The sequence below is a fragment of the Parus major genome, chromosome 4 (genome assembly GCF_001522545.3).
Source record: "Parus major isolate Abel chromosome 4, Parus_major1.1, whole genome shotgun sequence".
Classification (NCBI taxonomy): domain Eukaryota; kingdom Metazoa; phylum Chordata; class Aves; order Passeriformes; family Paridae; genus Parus; species Parus major.
The window spans coordinates 63,109,924-63,137,143 of NC_031771.1; the positions used below are offsets into that span (position 1 = coordinate 63,109,924).

Consider the following 27,220-nt stretch of genomic DNA (forward strand, 5'->3'; position numbering starts at 1 on the left):
CCAAGCCGTCCCCCAAGCGTCCCCCCAGGCTGCAGAGCTACAAACTCACATTCAGTTCCTTTCATCTGTGTAGTCACGAACATCACAAAACCTGGATCTAATAATAGTCCTAAATTCCCCTTCTTCTGAGACAAAGTTTCCCTTAATGGTCTGAGAGCTGGACCAAGGTACCTGAGAGCTGCTGAGGGACTGGGGTGTCCAACTGCACCTATGTCCCTTGCCAGCACAAATCAGTTTAAATCAGGTTTCCAAGAAGGGCTGAGAGTGCAGGTTAGGTGCTAGATGGGTCATAGAGTAGGCTTAGAAATTAAGCCTCATAAAACTAGGAAGCAGAAATGGTGACAGGGTTCACACTCATGACAATGCAGGGGAAAACTCCCTGGGGTTTTGAGCTAAGCCATGATCTGACCCAATTATTTGCTTCTATAAATAGGAAAGGACTTGCTTAAAAATAACCCCAGACCTCTCTATCCAGCTATAAAACTGCAAATGCTCACAGTAATCTTTTACTTGACCGATAGAACAAACCAACCCTTCTTTCTTTGAGAGAACTTTGCATTAAAAAGGTACAATGTGAACAACTGTGGTAACCTGTACACTTCTTTCTTGGACAGAGCAGTATAGTGGGGTCATAAAACAGCCCAGGACACATATCCTGATCTTTCCCTACAGGTACAGAAACACCAAGCCCTGAAATGCTACACCAGCTGCTGTTCATAAGTTTCTGGTCTCCTCTGTGGAAAGGAAAAGTTGGCCAGAAATTTTTGTTGAGCTATTTTGTGATCATTTATGTTACAGCAGCAGGAGAGACCCAAGCACACAGTGACAAACAGGGCTGATCCTGGCAGCTACAGAACTGCTGCAAACATTCCTAAGGCTGCACTCAGGTGGTCAAGTGAGATGCGTGTATATCCCTGCCTCTCCACACCTGCTTATCACAAACCTCCTTCCCACCATATCATCCCTTGTCCCCCCAAGTCCTTTTCTCTGGTTTCACTTCTGCAGCCACTTAACACAGCAGCCAAAGTCTTCACACCACTTGAAAACAAAACTTCATTGCAGCTTCTGTATCTGCTCCATCAGGTCCTCACATCTCCTCATCCTTAGCTCAGCCTAAGGTGGTGGGAAAGTAATTCCAGCTCCTGCAAAATGGGTTTGTTTGGGATCTTGTAAGCTCAGATCAGGTGAAAAAGGGCACGATGGAAATTTGCAAATAGCAGTGTTTCTTCTTCCCTCCATACTGGCTTACACACTGAAGGCCCAAGCTAGGGCTCAAGACCTCCTTGAGCTACAGATTATTTTAGCTGCATAGCAGGAACACAAAAATCAATGGAAAGGAAGTGCCTGATGCTCAGCACTGCTGCAGCTGCTTGGATTTCCAGTTTTCCTTTTTCAGAGAGATGAACTCCAGCCTGTGGAAAATGGATTTTTCTGCAATTTACCCACCACATTCTGAGTAGCCCCTTCCAAGCAGCTTCAGTGCCTGACCACTGCCAAAGCCATCCCCTGAAACTGGAAATGCCTCCTTGCAATGGCCAGGGCTCCTCGCTGCCCACGAGGAAGGAGCAGGAGTGGCTGCACTGAACAAGAAGGAATTGTTCTCCTCTATGGCATATGCAGGAATTTGGAAGAAGTTGGTTTTGGCCTGAGCACAGGAGAGGGAGGCTGTGAAAACAAATGACCAGGCAGATGACCCCAGAGGGAGGTAAACTATGTATGCTCAGCCCTGCTCAACTCTCTAAGTGTGAGAAGCTTTAATTCTGCTTCATAGGACAGAAAACACAAGTGTTGACAGGCATCAGAATTTCAGTCAAGATTCAGTCACAGGTGTGTCTGGGTTTTTTCCTTAAACCACAAAGAGGTGATGCACAAGTGCTTTGACAAGGACAAAAGGGTAAATCTACTGGAACAAGCACTCCCCTACTTGACAACCCAGTGCTGGCAATTCCTGGCTTTTCACATCCACATAAACCACAGGAGCAGTCCCAGCAGAGTTGATTTAACTCCTGCCTCCTACCTTGAGCATGCTGTCATGTCCTTAAGAAAGTCAGCTACAGGTGATAATTTAGACTGCAGCTTGTGAGGAACACATATTACCCCCTACCCACCCCCCCTCCCCCCCCAAAAAAAAGAGATCCTTTGTCATCCTTTTATTATATTCTTTTAAATTAAGAGTTTTGTTGCTTTGAGCACAGAGGTGGAATAAGCTGTACAGAGAGGAGCAAGGAACACAGGTAGAGCTGGAGCAGGATTCCCTCATGGCAATGTACAGGTCTAACACCAGCACAGAACTATGAGCCACTGCAACTCCTTCCCAGGGAATGGTGGGGAGGATTTTACATCTATACAATACAAGGAGTTTTGCAGAATCCCCCACCATTTTGGCTGGGGACTTACTGAAGTGCAACACTCTATACCCATCGCTAATTCCCAGCACCTGTGGGACAAGGGTGGGTGCTTCAGCCTCTGCTCACAGGGTTGTTTTAGGAAAAACAATGGTCACAGAGGCAGAGAAAGGGGGGAACTGTGACAAGAAAATCTCCATTTGTGTAGCTCAACAAGACAAGAAGAGACATAAGGCATTAGGGGCATTAGCCCCTTAGGAACTCCGGGTTGTTAATCTTCCAGCACCTCAGGAGATGTGGGACAAGCCTGACGCCAAATGGCTCAAAACTCTTTTGACCAGGCTGTACATACATTTCATAGAATCACTATCCTCAGTTGAAAGGGAGCCAGAAGGATGATCCAGTGCAGCTCTTGGCCCTGCACAGCACCATCCCCCAGAGTATTGTCCAAACACTCCCTGAGCTCTGTCAGGCTGGGGCTGTGACCCCTGCCCTGGGGAGCCTGTTCAGTGCCCAGCCACCCTCTGGGGACAAAACCTTTTCCTAAGCTGGTAGAATCGAGCACTTGTACAAAACCTTGCTGCTGGCAGGCTGGAGGAAGGCAGGCACAGCAGCTGAGCTGGTCTCAACAGAGATGCGCTCTTCCTTCATCCGCCCTCGGCACAAACAAGAGGATCAGATTCGTGCTACACAGCTGCTTCCCCTGGTGCCCTCCCATTTCCTGCAGGAGTTCCTGCAGCAGCACAAGAGCTGGAGCTATCGACACACATCCATGCACTGGAGAGGCTGAACTCCCTTCAGCTCTTTATCAGCCCCTCAACAGTCCCTAGGAGTTCAGTACCCCAGTTGCAATACCAACCCATCACAGGCTGCAGTGACTCTTTTTGGCACTTCCCCATTCCACAGTCAGGCAGCTCTTCATGTCTCCTTGTGCAACTTCCTGCACAGGAACCATGGAAAAATTAATACCAGAAAAGATAAGGCATGTCCCTGGCTGTGATAGCTCCTACAGAGAGTTACAAAGAAGAATTCAGTGCAGAACACAATGGCTTTATCACAGCTCCCAAACTCTTTGGTGACTTTTTAACCAAACACTATTAAGGCCTATTTACAAAGGATGATGCAGATTCTTTGCAAAGCATAAATCTGTGAAATAGCAACAGAACACACAGAGCTTTCTTCTTATCTCACTTCCAGCAAGGCTGAGGCACAGACCAGAAGCTGCAGTGTTTACACCATTGTAGGAGACACACCCATGATTTTAAGGCCAATGCTATAACCCAGTCCAAAATGTTCTCACATACACATTAACTTGAAAATCTTGGAAGCCCACAATTTGGTCAGTGTCAAGAGGGGTTTCTCTCTTCCTGGCTCCAGACATAATTCCACTGATAGGCATTAAAAAGGCATAAATAAACAGAGAAAAAGTTGCCAGCTACCATCTGCCCTGGTTTTGGGTATGTGGAATTGCATCAGGACTTCCAACTGGATCAGCAAGACATGTAAAATCTTTAATAAAGGAGGGAGAAGAAATATAAAACTGAGCAACAAATACATCAGTAGAAAGTGGTTTCATCAGTTTATTGCTTTTTGCTGCCATTTCACAGAGTGTCAAGTCTGCAAAGACTACCACAGACAACAAGGTTTTACCAGAAGCCATGATACAGGTAGGAAATCTACAATTTGCAAATTTGACAGTAAATACAGCATCTCCAAAAAGCTATTGGCATTTACATTAATCAACTGATTATTTTGAAGTTGCTGAACAAAATTAAGTGGTGAGGGACCAGGTGCTCAGAAACACAGACTTCTAGTGCATTCAAGACATCCTCCCAACACACACATTCTGAAATCTTCCAAAATTTCATAAATACTAAATGAAATTAAGGTATTCTGCTTCCAGTTTAAATACCAGGAGAGAATACTTACCACATTTTAATATATTAACTAAAGGACTATTTGAATAATTATCTTCACACATGAAATATTTTTAATTAAATAATATAATATACTTACAAAAAAAAACCCAGACTAGAAATTTATTGCTAGTATAAAAATTGATATTTTTCATGGAGGAGGAGGCTATATTAATATTATTGCTATGAACACAGTGCCAGAAACAAGAATTCCTGATTTTTAAATTTGTTCAAGCTCCCACAACTGAATTTAATAGACACATGTGATTTCAGAAAGATGAAGTGCACAACTTTCTTCAATTATGTTTCATTATCTCACGTCCTTTTATTGCCTCTTAGTATAACACTGAGCATCACTCTGCTGCTCCTGCATTCTATTATCATTAATTAGATCTTCTCTCCAGGGAATAAAAACCCAAAACACAACCACCCTAATCTTGCATTTTCCATAAGTATAAAATTTGGAACTACAATTTCATTCATATCCTTGTCCATAACAAAGAAAAGTGGGAACATTCACCATGTGAAGAGTCCATGACTATGAACAATGTTTCTAGGCCAACATTTGATTGATTTGCTGACAAGTTTTCACTCCCAAAGGAAGCTTTTTTCACATACTGTAGATTCAGTAACACCACTCCTCAGTGCAAACAGTCATACCTGATACTCTACTAGTAACAAAAATATTAAACATAAAAACCTTGTTTACAGATCTGCACTGCCCAGTGCTTTTGCAATGCACTGACTTCCACCACCAAGAACATACATCTAGAGCTTTATTTTCTCTTTTGGTTTATTACATTTGCTGTTATCAGCAGTTATCCACCTTTTTATTGGATTATGCTACTTTCTTAAAGTGATTTTTTTCTTAACTTATACACTCACCCAATTACTGACTTGGGGGAAAACCAACAACTCTACTTCTCCAACTAACTATTTAAGTCAATACTGGATTTCACAAGGGTTATCAGCATTGCAAACTATTAAGTTAACAATGTCCATAATTCATTACTTAAGGATCATAAAACTAACCAGTGGAGATTGTAATCTAGTCATACATTTAAGTATTGCTAAATGATTGATACAAACTAGTGTTTTATAGAAGCAGCAATGCTCAAGTCACTCAAAAAATAATTTTTAAAAAAGGGGCAGATTTTGTATTAATGCCACTTCTTTAATTGGGATAGCTGAATCCTGCTGCAAATAATCTAGTTGGAGACATTTAGGTGGGACTTCAGGAATGGAAATGGCAAATGACCTGCTTTGGGTTAAAGCCTCCTCCTGGATAAATCCTTTTCCAGAGTCCCCTGGGCCCAAATGTGCTTCACAATGCAGGATTCTAACCCAATACATCAATGGTTTTAATACCAATCATGAACATCAAAGTACTTACTACTCAGTTGTTGCCACAACAATTCCTTTTCCTTCAACTCCACTTCTATGTTTGTCCTTCACCCCCCAAAAAATGTTATTAGCAAAATAATATAAATATTTGAGGAGTAAATGCAATGCTCAAGTTCAAGACATGAAAGACTTGAGAAGTATATGCCTTTCTTTTCATGGCATGCATGAAAAGGAGTCAAGATACCAAGAACTGGATCAACAAAGACAGCAGATCCGGGGAAAATAACTCTTGTACACTGTTAGACAATTCAGGCCAGCTATGTGCGTTCCATATACATTTGAAAACAAAAAACCTGCTTTTATTCAGACAACTTAAAACATTAAATACTTTAAATGGATGTCTTTCAACTCCAAGTCATATTTACACAGCTATTCACAGAAATGTGCAAAGTAAAATCTGACAGGGAAATTAATTTAAAAGTCCAACAACTTGAACACAACATTAAAAAAGGCAGCAGGGACTCCACATCCATTTCATGTACACTTTATAGAACTAAAGAGAGGGAAAGGGTTGATCCAGCTGAACCTCTGGAAATGTAACAAATCTGTCCATGCTGCAAGTCAGTCACTAGCTGTCTTTGCTGCAGAATTCACAGTGTATCCCTCCAGTGAGGTCTTTGACAACTTTTTCTTTGATCAGTTTTTGCAGGAATTTTGTTTCACTTGTCACATTGTGCATAAATTGTTCTTTCATGGCAGCCATGCAGAGGTTGTTGTAATAGTGCAAAGGTGTGCTGGGCTGATCCAGGTTATATCCAAATCCTGCTATGCTCACTTCATCACATAAATGTGTGGCCAGAACAACTGCTATGACCCCAATTGTAGGTACATTCTAAAAAGGGAGAACAGTGTGAGTTGCTCCGTTCAAACATGTTGTCCTTTATCGGGTTTATAAGCACTTTACACTATTTAATGACTATTCCCTCTCCTCTTTTAAAACTGAAATCAATTAAAACTACAACTAAAAATCAATTCAATAAGTGAGTAAAACTAACTCCAGGGCAAAATACTGATACAATTTAAGTATTTGGCTTTTGGCTGTCAACACAATTTTTTTTTCCTGTGAAGGGAAGACGCCCCATGACTGCATAGTTAAGCTGCAAGTGAACCTTCACTTCAAACATTCAAACAGCTCCTCACAGAGTTAAACTTGACACTTCTTGATGTACACTTATTTAATTCTTAAGCAACAACAGGCTCTCTAACAGTGTTCTTTACAATATGACCTTTTTTCAGTGGAAAACCCATGAATAAGGCAAATTTACTACCGTGCCATTAAGATACTCAACTTGGTATATTATGTAATTCTGATAAATAAATGTGAGAAGACCCTTCAGATATTTGTGCCATAATCTCAAGTGCTTTCACACAAAATGTAAAAAAGATGGTGGTTAGTATTTTTTGTAGTTCAAGACAACTAGTGACATCCAATTTCTCAAGTATGCAATTAAAGAAACAAAAATGCAGTGTATGATTAAACCAGGCAATTCATCACTCTGTACCACTGCTGGAGCAAAGGACATGGAGGGAGGAAATGCCCATCAGCTGCTACTGAGCATTCTCTGGCATACAAAGCAATTCCAGCAGCTGGAAGGCTGCTTTACACTGGCCTGGTTTCCAGGCTCTCTGCTTTCTCTGCAGCTGGAGACATCTGGCTACAGCCAATGGCTGGTTTAACTTAATAGGGCCACTTTTAACAGGCTTAACATACATCAAATGCAAGTTTTTAAACACTGGAATGAGTTTATGTCTCACTGTTTCTGAATACCATTTCATGTCAGCATGCAGCAAAATATGAGGCAAAATAGCTCATTTAAAAAAGTGAGCTGAACTCTTACTTTGATTTTGCACTAGTAAATACAAGAGTCTTTTGAGAGCACAGTAATTTCCCTATTACCTGAGAAACTGCACAGAAGAAGTTAAAAGCCCAAAACATTTTTCAATTTCTTATTTTATTTACCTTGTTATTTACTGTCTCCTTTTGGTGAAAGGAAACTTCTTACCTTATCCCAACCCCAGAATTTTGATCGAGGCTCAGGGAACTGTAAAATGTCAAAAGCTGTCTCTTTGATAATGACTGGATTCAGAATCCGAAATTGCTTTGATGTGAAAGGAATTTTCTCAGCAACCTCCTTCCAAAAAAAGAGTCGCACCCATAGAGGCTAAGAGAAATAAAAAAATATAGTTAAGACTGAAACTCTGAGACAAATACAGTATGCAAGTTACAGAAATCACCAGGGACCCTGAAAAATTCAGGAAACAGTTTACCTTAGTTTACAGCTAAGGTGGTTTGGAAATGTCAGTGTGTAGATCAAATGACTGACCCAAAAGAAGAAAAACCTTCAAAGTACCTGGAATTGCAGAGAGGACAGCAGAAGGAATAGTTGCCTATTCTGAATATTTGACTGCACTTTGTGTTTATCAGTCAACATATTCATCAGCACCTATGGGCTCTTTGGGCCACTCCAGCACAGCTGAGCAGGCAATAATATTTAAAGAAATGAGGAAGGGAACCACAGTTTCCCACAAACATTAACCAGGCATTCTAAAGCAAGCACTGGATTTAAAACAATTGTGTTCAAGCTCTGAAGTGAAGAGCTGCTGTTTGACAGCATCCACGCAGTGATAAATGCAACTCTTCAGAAAAGGATTTACACAGGACTCAGAAACCCAGATTCTGATCTCATGCCACTGCTGTCAGTTAGATGCCTGCTAATGGAAGAAAAAATACTACATCATACTAATTCTGCAAGTCTTTCCATAAATCAGCAACAGTAAGCCAATGATAAAACTGATACAGCTCCAACATAGATGTATATTTTTTTAAACAGGCTTTAAGGAACAACAGCTTAACTGATCAAACACAGGTTGCAGTGCTCCTGTTTTCCCAACCATGCTCTGGATCAGTTTACTTCAGTACCAGTGCCTGAGAGAGCTGAGCCAACTGACAGCTGAGTATTTGAAGGAAGTAGGGTTTCAGTTCACAGAACCACAGAGCCACTGAAGTTAGGGAGATCACATGGTTCAGCTCCTCTGGCTCAAGCAGACACCTCAAGCCAGATGTTCAACACCATGTCTAGATGACTGTAAGAAAGATGTTGATGGGTATTCAACTTGACAAGCTCCCTCTTGTCCCATCACTGGACACCAAAGAGAGCCTGGTTCCATCCTCTTGACACTTTCCCCTCAGATATTTATATACATTAATAAGATCCCCCAAAAGTCTTCTCTCCTCTAGGCTAAACACTCCCAGCTCTGTCAGTCTTCCCTCATGGTAGAGATGCTCCAGTCCCTTATGCATCTTCCTGGCTCTTCTACGCAGTAGTAGACAGTCCTGATCAAGATTTAACAGACCTTCTCATGTTGTAAAGATCACAGAATTAAGAAGGGAATTTGGAGTACCTAAACTAGCATAGATCAAACTATTATAAGACTTGACAGGCCTTCTAAATACCTCTCAGTAATTTTTACTTTCTGAAATTATCTGCCTGCAGATTGAAAGAGGTGGAAGCCACCAGTTCACAATAATTTGGAAACATCAAACCCTTCCATCAGTTCCTTAGGAATCTCAGCACTGCTTTAAATGTTTAGTGAAAAATAAACAACCTTATAATTTAGGAGCATCAGACAAATGTTCAATTATATGTTAACTCTGTGTATGCCCATTGTAGCAGTACAGACTTCAGCTACTAAAAAAATGGACTGGCATTCAAAAATCTCATTTCTATTTTGGACTCCACAGTCACTTAAACCAAATGTGAAATGAATTCCACTTCAGTAAACACTCAGTATATCACATAGCCTGCTGCAAACCACCAATATCTCCACAAAAAAGAAGTACTACTGTCAGCATGGGGCTTCAACACAAATGCTGGTCCAACTAGGAGACAGAGCTAAAAAAACCCCACAAGGTTATATAAAAGATCCTCAGCACAATAAACCAGGAAGTAACAGATCAATCAACTTCTTCAAGTACTGGAAAACAAAACAAACAAAAATACGGGTACGTGAGACTGTCACTTTACATACCAAGGTTTCATTTTTTACTATGGCTTGAAGCCAGTTGAAATCAACTCTTTTAAACAGAACAGCCACAAACAAGCTTGCAGGAGGATACTCATGTTCAGAAAAGGGGGCTCCTTCGGGGTAAGTCATCCGTATTGTTGTTTTGTTACCAACATGATCCGTGTAACCTTGAACTGGTGCATCATTTAACCTGGGGGAAAAGAAACCCACAATGGAGAGATATTAAATAAACAGGTTACAATCTCATTAAAATATCAGACACTAAGCAAAAACTTGTTCTTTGGCCCACAGATTTTTAACTGAGCAGACTACAGTGTTTTCTCACAACCCCCATGTTCTTGTCTCACTCTTCCAGCCCTTCCCTTTGGGAGGAAGCCAATTTGATTTCTATATTAAATGGCACAAGTGCAGCACTTTGGAAAGAAAAGCTTGAAGAGTAAAGTGACTTAAGACAGCATTGCAGAATTTCATATATTTTGCTCTGTGTCAACTCAGAGAGGCTTAAAAGTAGAAGAGGAAGAAAACACACAGAAAGTTGCCTGTGTTATACTTTTCATATATATATATATTTTATATATATATACACACACTCACAAGTATTCAAGAAGTCATACAAATTATCCCTCCAATGCAATGTAATTCATCCTGTGGGTTTATATCATCTCCTGTTCAGCAAAAACAGATGCTGGCACACTGCTGACAAAAATGGCATCATCTCCCTCCATGAGTTCTGCAGAAGAGCTCAAGTCCTGCAAACTTCTCCACATCAACAGAAAAATCACCTTAATCTAGCAGCCCTAAATTCAGAGGACAGCTAATACAAGTTCTTTGCCCCTCCACATGCTAACAGGTTTGTTTACCTTTCAATAAGGGCTATTGACTCAAATATTCCCTTAAGAGGAACAAGTTGAGAAAATGCTTGTATTGTGATATTTGTGACTTCACATGATTCAAAACAAGGTTTAAATTATACTTTTCAGAAGGCATAAATACAGAGCATGTAATTCAGATGTCAGAAATCAAGGCAATCATAGAAGCAGTCACTGGCCTCGTAAAGATAAGGGAATATAAGTGTGTTATAAAGTGTGTAAGCAAACTGTGTACTGAAACACCAATTAAATTTTATTGTGTTTGAAATAGCTGTTATAAAAAAATCTTTTGAATAAGCATTCAAACTAGCCATGGGGAAAAAAGCCGAGGTGAGTCCTTACGTCCTGATGTTTAAGATTTGAAAGCTTCAAAATGTGAAAGAATAAACCCAGTACTGTCTACCTGTCTATGATGTCACTAGCTTCTATCTAGTTTCTGCCCATGTGAGTTTTGTACCTGAAGTCCACAAATAATTACACTGAATTCCTTTCTTTTAAACATGACAATTTATTTTGCACCTAAGACTTTAAATTCCACCAAGTCACAAGTAAATTTCTCAAAAGTACTTTCAGAAAGTCTTGTAGGTTTCATTGATGTTGAGAGATTTTCCCCTTAAAAAACTATGTTGGTTCATAAAATAATGATGAACTAGTTGGAGTCCTTAAATGGAAAATGCATACCTTATAACAACATCAAACTGATTCAATAAGTGACCCAGCTCTGATCCATGAAGAATTCCACCATTGCCAACAACAACACAACGCTTACAGTGCTTTGACTTCAAATCTTCTGGTAAATCATGCTCAGGTAAGAGTTCAAGGAGATCTTTAAGTGTATCAAAGAACTTGTGAAATCCAAAAGGAGGTTCATATTTAAATAAAGCATCATCTTCATTTATATTTTTCCTCACAAAGGGAGATATGTCCATGCTGTATTTCTCTGCAAACAACTTTCCCATCTCTTTCTTCGCGTGAGAAGGTTGGCACTGCTCCTGCAGTACGGCGCTGGCAAATTGCTGTGCCCTCTGAAACAAAACACATGAGATTTCAGCCAGGACATGCAGGAATGCACAAAGCCCTCAGAATGTGGCCCACCAGCTGAGCACCAGCAGTTTAGCCAACACAGGGGTAATAAAGAAAGAATAAGTAAAGAAATTTTAAAGCATTTACTCAAATGTAGATATGAGCCAGTGCACGGTGAAAACCTGCAGAGGAATTCCACTCCACTCAGTGCCATAAATCTAGGTATGAGGTTTTCTGAAGAATATATTAGGCTAGTAGAAGCACTAAGTGAAAATGAGCAGTTTGTACTACCATTTGCAATACCAAATAAAAAAAATCTAGGCATACTTCTATCTGTCCAATTTAGCAGCAAGTGGAATTTCGCTCTGCTCAGCTGCATGACCTGAGTTCTGCCCGTGGTAGGATTCCACCAGAGATGCATCCATTGGGTAAAAGTTCTGTGCAACAGCAGCTGGACTTGCTTATTCACCAGAATGAAGCAATGCTTCTTCCATAAATATTGCTAAAGTGCTAATGACTTAAACATGACTTTAAAAGGAATGCCAGGAGGGGGTGTTTCGGGCCTTCTTTTAAAGACTGATCACCAAAATAAGAGACTACTGTTCCATATTGCATAAAAATATTAAAGTGACAGACAAAACTACACACTGATCACCTCATAATGAAAACAAAGCACTATTAGTGTACATTTTTAGAAATTTGTAGAGGCAAGCTGGTATCTGATGTAAAAAGAGGAACAGCAAAGGTATTGCTTTTATCAGCTAAAATAAAATCCTGTTTGCATCATATCTTTCCCAATCAACTCGGCTGGTTTTTCCTCCACTGTAATTAAAAAAAACCCATGAGCAAACAGGGGTCAGAGATACAAGATTCAAATCTACTGTTAATAATAGCGTGTATCTAAGGGAACAGGGAGGGAAGTTCTGCTGCTGGTTTTTTGTTTTGTTTTTTTTTAACCAAGATTGACTTACAGAACTTCCTCTACCACTATTACGAAGGTTTCTGCATAAACACCACACTGGGCAAAGCATGACTGAGCAACTTCTTTTGAGAAGCAATAAACTTTTTGAGAAAGCAATAAACGCAGTCCATGAAATCTTCATGTTTGCTTGGTTTAATGTGTTTGTCCTTCAGAATCAAGAATATTATTGAAAAAATAAGTAAGCCAAATGAGAAAAAAAGGGAAACAAAGATGCTCAGAAGGGAAAAGATATGCACAGAAGATGATGGCAAGTGGGGGAGGATGCACATGCAGTAATGCTAAGATGAGAGGGTCTTAAGCCAGGGTCTCTGCTGGAAGTTCCCTTTTAGCATTTAGACATACAAAGACAGAAATGTAACAGCCCTAAGCCAGGTAAGTTCTGCTATGAAGTGCAAATAGTTAGAGTAGCAAAGGCTTCGGTGGCGTCTGTTACACCTCTTTAAAAGCTGCTTGCAAATCTGTAGCTAAAAAGTTAGTAGCTGCTACTTTGAATGAATAAATGAAAAAAATATTATTATTAAGGAGGAGCTGCACCCTCCTGGATATTTGCCCTGTGATTCCAAAAACATCTGAGCAATTACAAAGCAAAGCAGACTGGGAAATCGGCTTAGGTTAAAAAAAATTAAAAAAAACCAAAAAAACCCCTTTGGTTTAATATGTTAGGTTTGGGTTATTTTAGGTTTTTTAATATGTTACTTTTCATTTGCATCAATCTTCTGATCACCAGTATCATCTGCACTGACAAAATGGGATGATAGCATGTCCATTTCAAAGCTTAAAGTCACAGTTATCTAATTCTAACCCTAAAAACTCAGCTTCTCTATGTGCTTCTGTCATCACTTTACAAGAACAAAAACCAGAATGTCTATAGCATGAAAAGAAGTGAAATATACTTCTGCTCAACAGATAATTTCAGCATTCTAACTCTTTGTTGCAGCACCCTATAACTCTTGCATTGTCAACTAATTTTTTTTTTTTTAAGCCAAGTGGGAAAAAAAAGCCAAAAAATACCAACCCTTACACGATCGAGGTCCACATACGGCATTTTTGTTCTGTCACATTCGTCAGGGCCAAAATGTAATTTGAGGATATAAAGGAAGCACCCTCCAACCACAAACAGTGCAAGAATTCTAAAAACAAATAGGACAGTGAGGGATAAGTGAGAAAAACAAAAACATCTTTTTGTGATATTCAGTCAACTACTAAATCAATATCTTTAAGCAAATTTAAGCCAGCTGAACTTCATGTGAATACTTGCATTTGAATCAAACCAAAAAAAGAAACAACTATTGCTTTGTTCATTTCAAGTCTTGTATAACTCTTCAAAGTTATCTGCAGGAAAGTATGAACACATACAGATGCCTAGATAAGGAAAATGCCTGCATCATATGCTTTAAATGCATCTCTGATGAGTCAAACAGTTCTCCACACATAATGAAACCAAGAGTGACTTTTTTCTTCTTTAAATGTCATATCTTGGAAAACATTTTCATGTAAGCTGGAAAAAAGGCTGGAACTTCAAATTGCATGATTTTGGGTCATGGAAACAAATCTTTCAACTCATGGCAGGCCAGACTGCAGAACTTAGATGCTCAGGGTAAAAAGCATTAGTTACTTACACCCCCAAAAAAAGCAGCAGAAAAAGTCCAACCAACTTTAAAATCTAAGAACATAGACTATTCATAGTTTTGAGTTACTAATCTCTCATTTCTAAGGAAAACCTCTGCTGATACCCGAAATGTCACTTAGCCCATTTCATGTTTAAACCCATCTGTAGAATACTTACATCATTATTTGGTTAAAGTTGTGGTTGCTGCTCAAGTACATAGTTTGAGCTTTCTTATTGATTTTCATTTCCTATTGTTTCCTAAGGACTGGACATTTGTTTAAATGTCTTTTAAAAATGTGAAAGTTATTAAGTGCTCAATGCTTCATCTGAAACTCTTTCAGATGAAGTTAATACAGATTTCCAATAATTTTTTTTTAAAAAAAAGCTTGTGCTATACGAACAAAACATGCAATCCCAGCACTCAGTGTGCAGGACAGACTGCAAACAAGGTGACCTCTGGAAACACAGGACTGCTCTCATCTCACTTAATTAAATTACATTTTCCACTGGAAGGTGATCTAGGAGTTTCATTAGCATGTTAGGCTGCAAGCCCTGGAGATCAGCCAACAGGCAGAAAGCAGAAAACTCACAGCTGACAAATGAGGCTGGTTTTCCTCCAGAAGTTTATCAAGTATCCCCAGATTGAGCTAGGGTTGCACTATCCAGGTTATATCCACCTGTGTATGTAACAGTTTGTCTTTGGGTTTTTTTAGCTTTAAGACCTAAAAATTAATGTGGCATCATAGTAGTGAACATTTTAGGTATAAAATATGGTCCTGGATCTAGGTGTCCACACATCTTTTAATTCTAATTTGATGTCAAGCTATCAACAATGGAGTATGGAGTAAGGTTTTTGATGTGGCATTCCAGAAATCTTCACAACAAAATAACTATATAAAAAACACCTCCCCAAGATACCCACTCAACATTCACTGGCCATTCCCTCAGTTATCAGGCTGTACAGAAGTCTCAGCATTGTTATTTATCTGCATACAAAAAAGATTGGAAATACTTGTGAGTGAAGTACGAGACTCTCACTTTGGCTGGGGAAAACAGGTACTACAAGTTAGCCTGGGCTCCACAAAGTGTTTTCAGTGTCCCACAGAAAGCTGTGTGCTTAACCCTCCATTCACAGCCTGTGGTAATCCCATGCCTTGATTTCTGCATCCATTTTGTAATTGCCCAGGCTGGGGGTGGAACAACTTTCCTCTGTGTAGCTGTGACAATGACACTTACTTGCGAGTACCTTTTAAAAACCAGCTTGGTCTTCTCATCTTCATGTGCAGCCACCTTACACCATTGCACAGGAGGTGAAGGATCACTTTTCAGTTTGACAGAGTTATTGTCACTCAGTGTTGCTGTAAAAAAAAGAAAAAAAAAAGAAAAAGTTAAGAAAAAGTTATCATAACTTTTGCTGAATTGAAGGAAAGTTTACAGGACACCCATGGAGCAACAACTTTGTTTCCCAGAGAAGACCGCAATTCTTAGTTAGGGTGCCAGGAATATTGAATTGCTCCCGAGTTCCTTGTGATCAAGAACTCGCTCATTTCAGCTGCATGATTCTAAAAATGTTGCCAGGTCTTTGCATTCTTCTTAAGCCAGAAGTCTAATAATTGCCAATTACATCACTTACTCTCAAACACTTGTTTGATCTGATCAAACAATCTAAACAATACACTCAGGGTATTCAGGATCTCTGAATCAAAATCAAATCCCTGTGCTCTGCTTCCCACTAGGCCTCAAGGATGCTTTCAGCATGCAGAACCCATAAAAGCCATCCTCAAAACAGGAGCCCACGTTTCAAATAATCTCCCCAGTTTCCCCAAGGCCAAGCAAACGTATCTCACCATCACTGGTCTGAATCTACCACTGACCTCTTCAGCAGCCCCAACAACACAGCCAGCAACTTCAACAGCAGGAAACAGAGAGGGTGTGGAGGGAATTTCTTCCTGGCACACTGCAGGACCAGGAGGCTGCCAGCACCAGGGAAGCACAGCAGCAGCTCCCTGCACAGAACATGGGGGAACCCAGCAGGGCAGCACAGTGCTCCCTCACAGATGGGCAGGGCACTGACCATTAGCTGACAAGACACAATCTTGTTGCTTCCACAGTTTCTATCAGCATGCTCCAATAATGATTTTGGGAAGAAAAATGCAGGCTGGCACATCATCTTCTTCCAGGCTGCTGCCAGTAACCAAAGACATGAGAATGGAATCACCATGAAGAGCCCACCCAAAAGAGCCTGCTGGTTTTCCCAGGGTGAAGGAACACAGGCAAGGGTTTTTCCTCTCCTATCCACCCAGAGCAACACTTCCTTTTAATCAGCTAGCCATGGCAAGGTGCAGCCTGCTGCTCCACATGGGAGGATTTCAGCCCTGCTCCTTCCTTTCATCTGGACACTTGACCCTGTCTGCTCTCCACTGCAAAGGTGTTCACCTCTTCTGCTCTCCTGCCAAGAGTTCTGTCACAGGAATTTCTAAGAAGAGCAAGACTAAGGGAAGGTTTTTCTCTAGGAATGATGTTCCTCATTCTCTTTTCTACCTCTTTTTATTGTTTATGGTGATATGACCCATTTGAACCAGCCTGTATTGACACTTGAAAACACTGGACAATCAACTGATGTTCTTAAACACCAGGATGAAAAAGCTGAGGAGAGAGAAGTACCCCCTCCAGATACCAAATCCAGGCCACTGAAATTTCAAGGGTATCTATCTAATTCAGAAGATGACCCAGTCTCTTTGCATAATCGTAATTTCTCAGTAATAAATTTGATAATCCCAGTAGAAGGTCAAACTGCCAAAAAACACTGTGAGGGTGGGACAAGGAGAGATAAAGATCAACAATAGCATCTGAAACCCTTTGAAGAGCAGGCAGCAGTCAAGTCATGCTTTCAGGGTCACATGCAAATGATCACAACCCACAAAACAGAGCAAGGCAGGAAAACCCTAATGGTTTTTACCAGCAGGAACCTTGACCACGTACCTCAAACAAAAGTAACTTGGTTGTTATGGCATCACTAAGAACCTCAAATTCCCCACTTGACTGTATATACTAATTGCACAGACTGTGAGCTGTCACACCCGTTTGCAGGCCTTTGTTTCAGCCCATCTGAGATCTGAAAGCACTGTAAAATTTTAAGTCAGTACCATCATGGTTGTCTTGAAACTGGGTAAACTGAAATTTAAGGGGTGACATCCCCCAGTCCCCCAGAATTCTACCAGTTATGCTGGAAATCAAATCCAGCTCTTATCTACCACACAACCTGTCAGGACACAGGACAAACCAGGTTACAAACAAACAGATTACAGGGAAGCTATGAAGCCTTAATAGCTCCTCATTTTCTCAGAGCAACACCTCATCTTTACTGGCTGCATCTATACTGCTGAATAAAACCATCACAGGGATGCAAAACTGGGGTGTTGACATCACCACCTGTCATCCACATCAGTTTGCTCTCAGCTAGAATTGGCAGTAAATCATTTAAGTTCAGATGGGTAAAGATGTCAAAAAAAAAAAAAAATGTTACAAGGACCATATCCCAGGGTCAATTATGGCTCACCAACTTGAACTGCTCAACCTTGAGGTATTCAGTGCCAGCCCAGCAGGACTGGTACCATCACCTTTTACAACACACATCCTTCCTGCCACACTACACAGAGAAGCCAGCTCAGCAGCTCTCATCCAGTACCTTGACACTAACACAGCTCAGAGGTGATGGGTGTCCATAGAGATCAGGATGCACAGGGAGCAGCCCCAGTTCATGAAGCAAGAGCACACAATAGGAGCTGCAATCAGAGGATGCTGCAGAGGGTGAACACAGCCTGCAGACCATGTGGAAGCTCCAGAACAACTCCACACAGAACAGAGAGGACATTCCATCAGATCACCTCAGAGGAGACTGTCTCACACCAGCACAAACAAGAGGCACTCAGCACTGTTTGGGAAAGGGATGGGATCACTCAGCAGCACTGATAGCTCATGGCAGGGATGTGACCACTGAAAGCTGCTACAGCACAGAACAAGCCAGCAATTACATCTGTCAGCCCCCCCAGATCTCCACAAACACACCTGCAGAGAAGCATAAAATGGGACTTTTTTTAAAATGAAAAAGCAGGAAACAAGCTTCACCTATTTTCACTAGAGAACAATGCAGGTATTAATTCTCTCTCGAGTAAACATTAAGAGGTAACTCAATCACAGTCCATAGGAACCTAGGTCACAATGGATTTTGCACAAAAGAATCAGTCAAATTTGATACCAGGCTGCAAGAGATTGGAATGACAGTGAGGAACTGAAGAGGTGGATGGTGATGAAGACAGAAAGGAATCAAACAGGAATGCAAGACTGCAATAAGCTATTATAATAGTGCTATTAGTGCTGATAGTGCTATTAGGAAGTGATCCTTGCCTCTGAGCAAAATAAAATCCAGTTGTTCCCTGCTTCGTTTATCCAGGATGTGCAAAAAGAAACAGTGAAATAGAAAATTTAATTAATCACCTCAACACATCCTTTCCAAGTCCAACTCGTAGTATACACAATGTTATTTTTTTTGTTACATAAACAAGTGATAATGTCAGTTTTCATTTCCTTTGCAACAGTTAACTTCAGTTCGACTTTTGTCAGCTACAATCATGACAGATGAATTCTTTCTCAAACAAGTCCATATATATAGACCAACACATAAGTCAGAAAGCATCTGTCCAGCACAGCTTTTGTTTTTTAATTACTCAGGGTTGGATCCTGCACTCTTACTCAAGTCAATGAGCCCTTCTGCTGGCTGGAATGGTGTAAGAGTGCTCAAAAGAGCAAGGTGGCAGTAACAAAAGCACCTCAGAGTGCAGCTTTCCCACAGCCTTCCTGAATTAAAAAATAATAATAAAAAAAAAGTGTCCAAATTTGCAGAGAACCAGAGCAGCCAAGATCCCAGAGGACCCAAGGTGCATTGCATACAAACACCATTACATTCTTTCAGGAAGGGGCCCTGTTATAGTTGTTTTGAGAGCCACAAATGCAAATGTCTCAATTTGTGTACAAAACACAAAACACAGCTCAGCAGTACTGAGGTATTACAACCACACTTTGCATTGACCTTTCTATAGTTACTCATTGTGGTATAATCCCCAAGGACTCGGGGGATTTAAATTTGATTCATCTGCTGAACTTAAGTGATCTGTGCAAAGATGCTGCTAAAGCTAAATTGTCCATTAATACAATATACTCCAAAGCTTTTTGTGGTGTTATTCTTTCCACCATGATTTACTTTTGTCTCATTGTTATTTTTAAGTAGACAACATTTCCACACTTGGAGTATTTCAGAAGCAATTAATTTAAACCTTCAGAAAGTCTTTTCATGTGGGAATGCTAAAAGCTAAAAAGCAGCATGTATCAAGTTGTACATAACCACTGCCACACCCTAGAAAGTGCATTTGGTGATGTTCAGCACCTGGATTTACCCAAAGCCAAAGCCAAAGTGTCTCAGCAGGCACGGGGACAGGAGCAGACAGCCTGCACATGAGTGCAGCATGATGCACACACCTGCATCCTCACCAGGCTCCCATCAAGCCCCCAAAACTACAACCCCACACAGGCAATGCTTCCACTTAAAATTTCCCCTTTCACAGTACCACCAGAAGCAGTGGAAACACCCAGCTTTACAAGGCAGTCAGTAGAAAGGTCTTGCCGCACAAAGCAGCCTTTGAAGTTCATGTAACAAGAGCAATAAGCTCGCAGGGCAATTCAAGAAAACGAAACCCAAAGTCACACTTATGTAAAGGATTTAAGAATCGTGAATGGTGGGGCCCCAGCAGGTATTGAAACAGAAGCTAAGACTAATTCAAAAATACACAAAACCCACCTGCTCACTTCATTCCTCCTCCCCTAAATCAGATACAAAATTACTTGAACATAGTTCCAAAATCAGTAAAGGATAACACAAAAGTTAGTTTTGAGCAACATTTGTTTCAAAAGAGAAAGACAAGGTTGGAAAGCAGAGGTGTTTTCACACAAGAAACTTGAGCAAGGCACTCTTTATTGGAGATGTGGTCATCATTCAGTAATGAATACTGCATGAATTTTCTGTTCTGTGGCTTTTAAAGAAAAAAAAATCCCACAGATATACTGCAAAACTTTATGCAAGAAGTTAGAAGAGAATAATTAAGAAAACTTAAACCAACTTGCACATTGATTTTGGAAACATTTGAAGAAAGCAGATGGCAAAAAATAGACAACTACAACATTAATGTCTGTGACTATTTGCAAGAATTGGGCCCATGAAAAGATTACACATTTTGATCTAACTTCATTATTGACCAAATAGACAAGTTATTAATTTTCATTAAGGTTTTCAAAATTGATATATTTTAAGAGAATGCTATTGATTTATGTCAAAACATAAAAAGCAGTTTGGTGACATTTACAGTTAGGATTGATTTTCTTTGCTTCTGCAGGACTGAAATCCACAGCAATCAAAACATTAGGGCTGAGACATTAAAAAAGGGAATGAAAGGAATGACTAATTAGGTGGTAGCTTTTCTGGTTTAGGCTTCAAAGCCAGTCACTAAGCAGAGCCTCTCAGGACACCAAAGAATATGAAAAATTTAAAATTATTCATCTTCTGTTCTACTTTAAGGCCATCATTACAAAACTGGTTCAAAAATCAGTAGAAAATTCTCCCAATTCCTTCCTACATCCATCCCACAGATCCGTTTGATTCTCTTTAATGGGCAAACCAGTCTTGATTCAGGGAATTTTTAAGTAATAGGATTTTTGTCAATGAATACAACTACTAATCAGCAAATTTAATATTGGAAAGAACAAAATGACAGATGAGTAAACACTGTACCAGCTTACCTACTGTGGCACAGAAAACCCAAAAATCTGCTCAGGGACTCTCCCTCCCAGGTCTCCTTATCAAAGCATGATACCTCCAGATCCTTCCCATGCTTTCAAACATTATCTCCTCATTGGAAAAAAAAAACTTAAAAAAGAAATTTTGCAAATAACCTCTGTTTCTATAAAACATGGTAGACAAATCATCTTAAACCAACAGTGGTTCAAGCCTCATCCCAATAACAATTAAGGGTAAAACAATAATGCAAGAAAAAAATGCTGAAGTTAAGGAGAGTTAGTTGTGCAACCCATTACACACAAAGTAATCCACAGCTATAAGTGTTGCACAGCCAAGCTGCTGCCTCACAACTGCAATCCCAGGTATTTTTATCTATCCAAATCACAGAGTATTTCTTAATACAAAAACAATTTTGAAACATTCACTTGTGACATGAAGAATTTGTTGTTACAAAACAACCAAACTGGAAAATATACAAACATCCTCTAGCAAGAGGCACTCCAGAAATTGCAGTGTAGTAAAGGACTGCCTGGCTTTCATGGAATCACAGGATCATCCAGTTCCAACCCCCTGCCATGGGCAGGGACACCTTCCACTATCCCAGTTTGCTCCAAGCCCCATCCAACCTGGCCTTGAGAACTTCCAGGCATGGGGGAGCCACAGCTTCTCTGCACAACCTGCACCAGGGCCTCTCCACCCTCACAGCACTAATATTTCTTCCTAATATCCAGTCTAAACCCACCCTTTGTCAGTTTGAAGTCATTCCACCTGTCCTGTCACTCTATGCCCTTGTCAAAAGACCACATTAAGTCCAGCCTCTCATCCACCAGCACCCCAAAGTCCTTCTCCTCAGGGCTAATCTCAATCCATTCCCTGCTCAGCCTGGATTTGTGCTTGGGATTGCCATGACACTGGTGCAGGACCTTGATGGACTTCATGAGGTTAGCTTACCAATGACTTCTGCAGAAGTTAATCCAAATTTTTCAGCTGAATTTAAAACACAGGTTTAACAGATCAGGAAAGCTAACAACCTGCCCTGATGTTGAAACTGGATTTAAAATCTATTCAAGGAAAGTAAAAAGCCTTCTATCTGGATGGTCCCATTTGCCCATACTGACAAAATACTCGGGAAAGGCAGAGAAAGAAGAACAGACAAGTTATCCCAAAGGAACTGTGTCTGATTGGAAAATCTCCTTCTATGACATAATGAACACTGAAATACCTTCATAAAGGACTTAATGAAAATCCTTTAAAACCATAAGCATGAGGAAAAATTCCAGTGATGTTAATGAGCTGAGGGAGATTTACTAGAAACATGCTAAAGCATGAGAGACTTTTTTGTTATGATTGGTAGCAATATATTCAGTCTGGATGTTTTCTTGGTTTGAAGAAAGACAGGTGTCTGCTAAGGAAGGCAGAAACCTCTCTTGAAATAAATAAAAATGTAAACCACCACCACCCCCCTTCAAAAATTATAATCTTGAAATCAAAGTCCTCTCAGGCAAGGATACGGGAATAGGAATAACACTTCTTTACTATGGAAATTAAAATGCAGTAGTACAAGAAAAGAAAACCAACAAAAAACAACCCACTGACAGAGTTAGAATTCAACCTGACCCCCTGTTAGTCAGAGTGTTGGTAGCAGTGTGATTAAATGGTGGCTGCAGTCCTCCTGGAGTGACAGATGTAGTTCTGTTGAAGCAGTGATCCTATAGAAAGCTGTAGTTTTCCTCTGAAGGTCCACTGGTGATGCAGATGGGTCTGGTCTCTCCTCTGGGATCCAGTGGAGAAAGGCTGCCTGTGGTGTTTTCAGTGTCCAAAGATATCCAGGTAGGAATGCTTGGCTCCTCCCCCTGGGTGGAGCATCTCACAATGGGATGATGTCATTTTATCAGTCCTGCAGTGAGACTCAATGGCCCAATAACAGAAGATATCCCCTGGAGGGAGGATGGGTCATGGAAGAGATAAAGAACACTGCCACTCCTGGTTTCAACAGGTGGTAATAGAATACATACTTTTGGTTACATCTTGCATTGCAACTCAAAACAGATGTTTATCTTCAAATAATTTCCTGATCACCACCCTACCACTTCCTATCACAAGACATAATAAGACAGCATCAGGAAGCTGTTGCAGATTAGGGACTGACATCTCACCAGAGAACAAACGTGAAGCTAAATTTAAAAAAAAAATTAAAATTTAAACTTAAAAAAAATTAAATTTAATTTTAATTAAAAAGTAAATTAAAAATTTTAATTAAAGAATTAAAAATACTTCTGCCAATTATTTCTTCATCTGCCACTATATAAATCCCACAGTAAAGTTGGCAGTTTAACATATTTAGACACTTCAGAAGCTTTCTTTTAGTATTGTCTGCTTAGTGCCTATGACTATTGAATGAAAAAAGCAGTTGACATCTGTTTTAATGAAGAGTCAGTTGTTTTGGTTAATTGAAGAATACATCTGTGATGGCAGAAAAAGGTTTAGCCTATAATATGGTTATAAGCACCTTCAACAGGATATTGATTACATTAGTGAATAATGCATCTTACAAAATGCACTTTGGTCAGAAAGGCTTTTTTATCAGACAATAAAAATTTAAAACAATGCTGTCTGTATGATCTGTAGTTCATTTAGTCAAGATCCATCTCCTCAGAAAATGATAACTTATTAAGGAACCCTATTTGTGTGGACACAATTGGTAAAAAGTGAAACAAGGAGCAAATAAGAATTTCAGAGCAGTTGACAGAAACTCTCACAGGCATCAACAACATGACAGGTGAAAATTACTTTTCTGGGAGCCAGGAATACCACCAAGCAACATTAATGTCCTAGAGGCATCATGACTTTTCTATCCTTGCCTTGTGACACTCTACTTGTGTTTTCTTCTAATTGTTTAATGGGTCACTCCTACATCCTCTTTGCAGTATCAACCACCAGCTCATAAAATCATTAACAACCTTACATAATTGTGTCTACTTAAGCACTCTTTTCCTTTAGGAAGGATACACATAGTTAGGTTACAAATTGCTGTTAACCTTGGGTCATCCAGAGAGAACATCAAAAGAAATGGTTTCAGCTCAAATAAGGTCCAATTACCAGCTTAACTAGAGATACTCAGAGTGTAACACCCTCACTTCCTCTCAGCATCATTCACAGGAAGATTTCTGGACATTAACAGTGCCTGCTAAAATAATATTATAGGGAAAGAACTCTTACTGAGGTTCTAAATGATAGTTTAATGTTCAAAACAAGGATATTCCCTTAATTTCACATCTGCCTCAACACCCTCTTCTCTAGTCAAATATTGCAGAATTTTCTGTGAAACCCCTTTCAGTGCTCTCAAGTGTGTAACAGCAAAAAGCAAATAAAACAAACACAAAAACATCAACAAGATGTGTTTCAACACTTAATTGCGCTGCTGATGCTTTGTGACAGACAAAAGCAGCATCTGAATATTGAATTTTTCTGATTCACAGATGAGCCACAGAAAGTCAGCATCCCAGCCAAGCAGGAAGAAATCGGTGACTTGAAGTATTGCTGCTGTGAAGAGTGTGCTATTAAAAAGTAACGTTTATTTCTTACAAGGGAAGCTTTTAGCCTCTCTCATCCCTTTTCCTTTTGGAGCAAATCCCATTTTTCCCGTTCATGCTACTTGTGTAAGAAACAGTAGCCTGCCTGCTCTGGATGTTCAGAACCTGAAGTCAGCCCCTCCTCAGCATCTGCTGAAGCCCACAAACACACACAGTGAATGGGCTGCAGCATAACAGCAGCCAGCTGCTACTAAAAATCCCCCCTTTGCACATCTCCCCGTTCTCATCCTCCTCCCCAGGCTCACAGATCCACACTTGAGGAAGCACTGCACCACTCCAGCACTCAGAGGAAGAGCCACGCCAGCCAGGAAGGGAGGAAGAAAGCACCAGAACATCACCTATCACCAGCTGGGTGATGTCATCCAGCACAAGTGGAAGAGATTTCTGAGCCTCTGCAAGGAAGCCAAAACAATTTCCCCTTACATGGGAAGTTTGAGGAGAAAAATCTTCCCTAAAAGAAATGGTCTGAAAAGGCAGGGCATAGAATTAATCTTTACTGCATTAAGGAAACAGCAGACTTACATAGCCAAGATATTTCATATGACATCTGAAATATGCAGCCCAATAGCACCAAACAACTGGATTATGGAACAATGTTAATAGTACAGCAGCATTTTTGCCACACTATCATTTAACATTCCAAGACATAATAGTAAAGTCACACTTGAGCCTACAGAAGCAAGAGAGGAGATGCCAAAAACCTCCCATAAAAACAAGGCAAAAAATAAAATTGCAATACAGCAAAAAAACATAGCTGTAAACAATTATAATGCTTAAGTTCTGAACCTAAGACTTCAGGACCTAACAGGCTGCAGGGTGCTGATGGGAAGGGTAAAGGAAGAGCCTCTCCCAAGGAGAACAGAGAGCTTGGGTTGTCCAGCTTTGCAAAAACAAAAATTGAGAGTTTGTCCTTAGATACATCAAACATGTAAACACCAAAGCCAAAACCAAACCTTTCAAACAAAAGCACAAAGGAAAAAGCGGACATGAAGAGGGACTATGGGCAAAAGATTCCTGAGAAGCAAAGGAATCCCATAGGAATTCCCATAGGAGTAATGGAAAATAACAGACTACACAAGTTTTAAGGAAGTCTTCAATAATTTATGAATGACATTATCAGTGAGAACAGCCTGTGACAAGGAAGACTCCTCCATGAGCCTGAAGTCCTATGTCCAGTTACAGTTGTGTGGTTTTGAAGCACTGGACGTGCCTGCTGGAGATGCTTTAACCTGTTCTGTTTCATTCAGACTCACACATCATTTGAAAATTACACCATAACAAGTTTGAATCACTGTCTGTCTGTCTTTTTCAGTTATTTAGCCTTTATGATGACTCAGGAACTACTGAAGTCTTCCAGGGTCTCTTAATCTAAACAAACAACCTGCCCACCAAATGCTCCAACTTTCCACCAGTCTTGGCATGTTTCACATCTGAAGTATGCAAAGCAAACAAAATTGAACAGTTTTAGCCCATTCTCCTCAGGAAAAGGAAGTTTCTGCTACCACAGCTTGTCTTCCTACATCCTGCTCCTAACTGCCTGTCAATCATTTGGCCAATCTGCTGGAACTCTAGAGAAGGAAGGGCGCTAAACCCAAAAAAGTTGCAGGAAACCAGAGGAGGGATGAGCTCATTTCTCATCAAGCCCGCAGAAGCAGACAACGCACCAAAATGCTTTCATGCACTAACTCTCCAGCTGCATTTTGACCTCTTAAAAGAAATTCCCTGAGTTTGGCTAGCAGAGGGAGAGCTTGGGAGATAGCTCAAGGTTTCCTGCTGCATGATCCAAAAGGGAGATAGTAACCTAACTGCAGCATAACAGATGGAATAACACAGCCTGCATGAAAAACACCCCTCTCTAGACTGAATCTGCACAGTTCCATTGTAAGGTGTAGTTTAAAAACATGTATCCACTTCAGAAGCATAGCAGATCACTTAGCGAATTTTCTTTAGAGAAATAATGAATATACATCTTTATCTTCTCTATTCCCCAGAATGAGACAAAGCCAGTCATTTTCCACCGCAGAGCTGTTTACATGCAGTAATTTTAAGAACATTTCCTAATAATTTCCCTCACTAAAGAGAACTGCAAAATCAACATCCCTCCTCCAGCAGCCTTATATTTTGATCTTATCTATTGAAATAGAAAAAATAAACAAAAAACAAATCTCGGCAGAAAGGGAAAAAACAGGAAACTCTTTAGTGAGTAGCGCTGAAGCAAATAGAAAGGTTTTGGCAGTAACAGCAGAAGCCGTATCTGGTTTGCATTCACATCACTCCAAGCATGAAAATACAGAATCCCTCACAAAACGCCTATCGGAACCCGCAGAGAGGCAGAAGCCTATAAATTTTACCCCAGAGGAACAACTCAATACAGCCGCAGCTAAGACATCCTCTCCCTCCAGCCCAAGGCAAACACGACTTCCACCACCCATCTCCTCCAGAACGCAGCCCCCACCTCCCCATCCCCTCTGTTCCCTGCATGGAAGGGAGGGAGAGACCTGGAAGCTCTGGCGCTGGCGCACATCCTGCAGATTGCTCCAGCCCGAGCCCGCAGGCCCCGCGCCGCCGCATCGGCCTGGGCCGGCGCTGACCCCGCTGCGGTATCC

General features: G+C 40.4%; 1 protein-coding gene across 4 annotated transcripts; it reads right to left on the reverse strand.

The window, feature by feature from the left end:
* Nucleotides 1-3,901: 3,901 nt before the first annotated feature.
* Nucleotides 3,902-27,214, reverse strand: ST3GAL5 (ST3 beta-galactoside alpha-2,3-sialyltransferase 5). 4 transcript variants are annotated; one of them, XM_015625441.2, is made up of 7 exons: nt 27,113-27,214; nt 15,421-15,532; nt 13,587-13,695; nt 11,242-11,585; nt 9,695-9,881; nt 7,669-7,827; nt 3,902-6,497 (listed from the first exon to the last, which is right to left on the reverse strand). In XM_015625441.2, exons 1-7 carry the CDS (start codon nt 27,183-27,185, stop codon nt 6,234-6,236), a joined length of 1,248 nt encoding a protein of 415 aa, XP_015480927.1. In that variant the 5' UTR covers nt 27,186-27,214; the 3' UTR covers nt 3,902-6,233. The 4 variants fall into 4 exon arrangements, with proteins under 4 accessions (XP_015480927.1, XP_015480926.1, XP_033369673.1 ...); XM_015625440.1 differs by having other exon boundaries at nt 13,581-13,695; XM_015625442.2 differs by having other exon boundaries at nt 6,175-6,497; nt 13,581-13,695; nt 15,411-15,532; nt 27,113-27,202.
* Nucleotides 27,215-27,220: the final 6 nt, after the last annotated feature.

Excerpts from the sequence above, each read along its gene's own strand:
- ST3GAL5 (XM_015625440.1), bottom strand. The coding sequence starts at position 27,185 with ATGCGGCGGCGCGGGGCCTGCGGGCTCGGGCTGGAGCAATCTGCAGGA. Across the intron at positions 9,882-11,241 it reads CAGTTTGATGTTGTTATAAG|GTTAAATGATGCACCAGTTC; the intron begins GTATGCATTTTC and ends CTTTTCCCCCAG. Across the intron at positions 7,828-9,694 it reads TAGTAAAAAATGAAACCTTG|CCTCTATGGGTGCGACTCTT; the intron begins GTATGTAAAGTG and ends TATTTCTCTTAG.